The sequence below is a fragment of the Xylocopa sonorina genome, chromosome 13, assembly GCF_050948175.1.
Source record: "Xylocopa sonorina isolate GNS202 chromosome 13, iyXylSono1_principal, whole genome shotgun sequence".
Taxonomy (NCBI): domain Eukaryota; kingdom Metazoa; phylum Arthropoda; class Insecta; order Hymenoptera; family Apidae; genus Xylocopa; species Xylocopa sonorina.
Window position 1 is genome coordinate 4,864,640 of NC_135205.1, and position 5,563 is coordinate 4,870,202.

A 5,563-nucleotide genomic window follows, 5' to 3' on the forward strand; every position below is an offset into this window, starting at 1 on the left:
TTCATATATTCGCGATAAACTATCAAATATCAGAGTAAAAAGGTGTTTTTATTTATAAGACTCTACTGTATAGAAATTAAGAGTCTTTACTTAATTTTAATGATTAATATTTAGGATAAGGCTTTTTATTTTCACTAAACTTCTGTTGTTCCTTCTCCTTCATTAACCTTTTGTATTCAGCCTGTTTCTCCATTTGCTTTCGCTTTCGTTCTAATCGTAAAAGTTCTTCCTCGCTTAATGCTAAAAATCATTTATATCCACTGTAATATCACCATTACGGCGATGGAATATTAATTAATTTACCTCTTTTTGAATCCGGTTCTTTTTGAGCATTATCATCAAAATTTTCCATATCATTCGAAAACTTTGTGGCCATAGATTGCACTCTCTCCACAACAGGACTTTTCTTTCTGACAATTGATTGTTCCACCTGCATTTGCCCTTTCTGATCGTTTGGGCTTTTAGGTTTCACAAACTTATCTAGAATGTATACAAAGCGATGAAATACCTTGCTGAAATATCAAATATCGCAAGATTTCTATTTATAAGAACCTGCTCTCCCTTTATCTTCATTATTTTTTGAATTCAGAAGCGGTGTCGATTGAGCGCACGGTTCTAACATCTCAGAGGGTAGACTAAATAAAGAATTGTTGAAATTTTCCTTCTCATCATTGACCGTATATGCATTTGGTATATTTTTGGACAATTTTTGTATCTCAGTTTTCATTTCGCTACCAAAGCACGATAAAACCCTTTTGAAAGCATCCGTATGGGAACCCTAAGCACAATCGGAGAAAAAAATAATTGTGCGATTTACAGACTCATAAACTAATCGAGTATTAAACATACAATTCTAGCGGAATGTATCGATAGACCTTTCATAGCTCCCTCCGCGTGACAGTATCCCATGTCTTCGTGAAACATTCCATCGTGCAATTGAATCCTAATAAATGTGGCACAGCCACACACGTATTTACCCATAAAAGCTTCGACAAAATCTAAAATGTGTGCAACGCATCGGATTACAAATTAATAAATACTCTACACATTTTTAATAAAGAAGCGATATATCAATCGAACGTATACCGATTGTTTGACTAGTAACAGAATGACTCCATTTCCTTTCGCCGAATACTCGATTTGCTAACGATATCAGCTCATTATAAAGTAATTGAGAGTCCTTTATGTCAAATTTCTGAGGAAGCATTGCGTTCTGCATGTTTTGTTTTAAATTCGTAGGTGGCTGAAAAATATTAATCCTGTTCATAACCTGTACTTCGTTTGTAACTGTTATTACTATGTTACTTACAATTTTTATGCAAGATGGATAATTAGTTGCATTACTCATGATAATTCGATTCAAACGTTAATTACGTTTGAAATCTGAAACGAAACGGCACTTCTCTCTTCAATCTATCACACGTGGCGCCATCTCTGTGTAAATCGACGAAACTAAACTGCGATTAGTTCCAATACTTTCCTATGAGGTGGCTACCATCATCGCAGGTAGTTCACTTCACTGTCGACAGCGATGTGCGACCGGTTTGAGCACTTTTCGGAGAGATAGCGGAGAAATAATAAAAAAAGATTGTATAGAAGAAATTATTTTATATTTTTAAAGTCAATAATGTAACTTGAACCACGAATCTACGTGAAAGTATCGAAAATACTTGAGATCGTAATTGGAAAGTGGAAGTAACCTTAGTGCTGTATGACAATATATTTCTGTATTACAATAGGTTTTGTTATTTAATGTTATAACGCGAGGACGAATATGGCTGCTTCCATGGTTAGAGCTTATATTCAGTGCAGGTTTTTTATATTTCATTCTAATCTCATGAATCACAAGTATGATTTCATTTCATACATACATTTATTATGCAATGTGTTAAGTGTATATTCTCATGTAGAATGCTTACTATCGCGGTTTACTCGTTAAATGTTATCTATTTCAAACATAACCTATTGTCGTAATTTAATGTTAATTAAAAGTTACTGTCATCGTTATTATCAAATCCAAATCGTACAATTTGATGAATTATTGAGGTTATAATATATTTCATCTTATTATTGATACGGCACGTTCAATATATGGTCAATGTAGTTCGATATGATTTGAATTTATACTTTTCAAGCGTAGCTTTACGTATTTGTTGCAAATGTAGTTTCTTTTCAGTTTACCGAGACAATTGGCAGATATTATTTGGAGAGAACAGAACATAAACTGTTCTTCTCAGATTTTGAGTGTATATCACTTTCGGTATCGATGTTACCATGTGACGGCACCTTTTTGGAAGAAAAGAAAAGCTCAGGAAGAAAAGGTACAGCTTGCATATACTACGCAAATGAGTTTACTTAAATAAAGTTACAAATCGTTTTCAGAAATCTAAACTATTATTTAACGAAGAAACGTTGTTTGATATTGCCCTTAAAAAGTCTGTAAAAAAATCATTGCCACTGATAAAAGTATGGAAGGAAATGACGGTCCAGGAATTGGCCGACTCGGCTATGAGGGACGTTAGTGATGTTTTAGAGCTTTTACATTTACAAAATAGGCAAATGATATTCAAGGAAAATAGTATTTTAATTGATATAATGTTGATATCAAGAGTGGCTAGAGGACTTGGTGGTAAAGCTAAAGTTGTACCAAAAGAAATAGAAGAAAAGAAAGCGAAATATAAAGATATTACTAAACGGTATAGAATTAATGTATTTAATTGTTTAATCAATGGTAACAGTTTTATCAAATATTTAAAACGTTTAATTCTGTCTAGACCACCTCCGGATAAGTCTGTGTTGGTTAGGCGACATCCAATTGTGACAATAATGGGGCATGTTGATCATGGTAAAACTACATTGCTCGATTCGTTGCGAAATACATCTGTTGTAAAGTCAGAATTTGGTGGTATCACGCAGCACATAGGTGCCTTTGATGGTTGGTATTAAATTGATTGTTAAAAATGTATCTATAAGATTAGTGACAATTCTAGCTGAAATAGATGCAGCGACTAAGTGTAATAATTATTAAAAGAAAATATAATTTAATATGAAATTCAGTAACCTTGAAGTCTGGAGAACGTGTAACATTCTTGGATACACCTGGACATGCAGCTTTCAAAGCTATGAGGCATAGAGGGGCACTTGTAACAGATATTGTAGTATTAGTAGTGGCGGCTGATGATGGTGTTATGGATCAAACTTTACAAAGTATAGAAATGGCGAAAGATGCCAATGTTCCAATTATCGTAGCTATCAACAAAATTGATAAACCTAACGTTAATATAGTAATGATTTAAAGTTTTTAATATTTCATATTAAAGTAAAAATTCACGAAATTTTAATATTCTTAACTTATATTTTTCATAGGAAAGGGTACAAAAAGAACTTGCAGAATATGATGTTGTAGTTGAAGAACTTGGCGGTAACGTACAATGTGTTCAGATATCTGCTTTGAAGGGAACTAATTTAGAGGAACTAACAGAAGCTATAATTCTACAAGCTGAATTAATGAATTTAAAGGGAGATCCTACAGGTTTAGTGGAAGCTGTTGCTATTGAGTGTAGCAATCATGTTGGTCGCGGAAAATTAGTAACAGCTTTAATACAACGTGGTACTCTGAAGAAAGGATGTTTGTTAGGTAAAAGAAATGATATTAACTTTTATAGAATTGTACAACTTCCTACAATAATTGCATATATGAAGGGAATGTAGAAAGTAACACATAAAATGTAGAAGTATAATACATTTCAAAAAATTTAACACTTTTTTTTGTTTTAATAGTCTCTGGACATGCATATGGAAAAGTGAGAGCTCTGTTCAACGATTCTGGCCATCTTGTCACAGAAGCTAAACCGTCCGAGGCAGTACAAACTATTGGGTGGAAAATTTTGCCCAATGTTGGCGATGAAATACTAGAAGTGCAAAATGACAAAGTACTGCAAGAGGTTTTAAAATTCAGGGGAAAACAGCACAATGAAGCTCTAGCTATAGAACATAAAACGATTGCCGACGAGAAAAGACAGGAACATCTTATCGTAATATCAAAATATTCACAATATCATACGATATATACATGCGTATACATTGCTTATAAATTGTAATTACAGGAATACAAAAAAATATTAGGAATAAGATGGTTATTTGGTAAAGACAAAAGATCGATAAAAAAGGCAAAAGAAAAGTTGGCAGAGCAGAAAAAAGAGCATGCAACAGAAAATATTGTTCCTGCAGTTAATATCATTATAAAAGGAGATGTTGCGGGAAGTGTTGAAGCATTGTTAGATATTATTGATACATATACATATGATAATATATGTCGTTTAAATGTTGTTCATTATGGTATCGGATTTGTTACAGAGTCTGACATAGAATTGGCAGAAACATTTAATGGTAATATAAAATTTATAATAACTATAGAGCACTTTAAATCATTTACGTGTTTTCAGCAATTATTTATGGATTTAACATAAGACGAAATAAAACGATAGAAGGAAAAGCAAAGAAAAAAGGCGTAACTCTTCGATTTCACAACATTGTGTATAAACTTATTGAAGATATTAAAGAGAAAATTGATAAAGTGCTACCTGAAATTGATGTTGAAAAGATATTGGGTACTATTTTAATCATTATTATTATAATCTGTGATAAACATATGTTAGTACATAATTGTCCTTTGATTTAATGTAGGGGAAGGAAAAGTATTGCAGGTATTTGATATAAAAGATAAAAAGCAGATAGTAAATGTAGCAGGTTGTCTGTGTACTAAAGGAGTTTTGTTGAAATCTGGAATGTATCGTATAAGTAGAAACGGTGAAGATATTTACACAGGTAGATATGTTATTTCTAGTATTCATATAACTAATGTTCCTTATTGCTACTTTATTCAGTGAAATTAAAATGAAAAAATTGTCAGTCGTTATTTTATCTTCACTTTATTTCCCATTTCATTTTTAATACTATAGGACACATTTTGCACATTTTGCACATTTTCAGTCAAGAAGAAAAAGTACTTAAATATTTTTATTTGTAGGAAAATTGGTATCAATGAGACACTTGAAAGAAGAAAAGTCTACAATAGAAGCTAGTCTCGAATGTGGTCTTAGATTTGAGGATCCAATAATATCATTCCAACCTGGAGATATTATTATTTGTTTTAAAATAAGTAGGGTGCAACAAAAGATCGATTGGAATCCAGGATTTTAATTCGATATATCGTTGTATTTAAAAAGTAGCAAAATGAATATATATACAATGCGAAATAAAAAAATACACAACATAATACAACATACTGTTTACCTTTCTATCAACGGGAAATTAAGTTACTCATATAAAATGCATTTTTACAAAATGTAAGTACAAATTTCTTTATTATTGCCATTTGTGATGGAACACTGCTATTCTTCACATTTTTATCGATGGAACTTTTTTTTTTCATTTCAAACAGATGTAATTGTTTTGCCTCTACATTAGTTTAAAAAAAAAACTCGTAATATCTTAGAATCATGTAAAAATTAATGTTTCACATATTTTTACTTTGACATTAAAAATTTTAAGTCTTTTTCAG

The 5,563-nt window shown here is 31.7% G+C and overlaps 2 protein-coding genes across 3 annotated transcripts; one reads left to right on the forward strand and one right to left on the reverse strand.

The window, feature by feature from the left end:
- Positions 1-82: 82 nt before the first annotated feature.
- LOC143430133 (uncharacterized) lies at positions 83-1,390 on the reverse strand. Its single transcript, XM_076906133.1, has 6 exons — positions 1,310-1,390; positions 1,087-1,243; positions 850-998; positions 553-778; positions 304-480; positions 83-240 (listed from the first exon to the last, which is right to left on the reverse strand). The coding sequence occupies exons 1-6, from the start codon at positions 1,346-1,348 to the stop codon at positions 104-106; spliced, it is 885 nt and encodes a 294-aa protein (XP_076762248.1). The 5' UTR covers positions 1,349-1,390; the 3' UTR covers positions 83-103.
- A 369-nt stretch (positions 1,391-1,759) lies between these two features.
- Mif2 (mitochondrial translation initiation factor 2) lies at positions 1,760-5,441 on the forward strand. 2 transcript variants are annotated; one of them, XM_076906616.1, is made up of 11 exons: positions 1,760-1,848; positions 2,177-2,321; positions 2,383-2,696; positions 2,775-2,935; positions 3,058-3,284; positions 3,367-3,637; positions 3,781-4,034; positions 4,107-4,389; positions 4,446-4,610; positions 4,687-4,827; positions 5,030-5,441. In XM_076906616.1, the coding sequence occupies exons 1-11, from the start codon at positions 1,775-1,777 to the stop codon at positions 5,200-5,202; spliced, it is 2,208 nt and encodes a 735-aa protein (XP_076762731.1). In that variant the 5' UTR covers positions 1,760-1,774; the 3' UTR covers positions 5,203-5,441. The 2 variants fall into 2 exon arrangements, with proteins under 2 accessions (XP_076762731.1, XP_076762732.1); XM_076906617.1 differs by having other exon boundaries at positions 1,760-1,812.
- Positions 5,442-5,563: the final 122 nt, after the last annotated feature.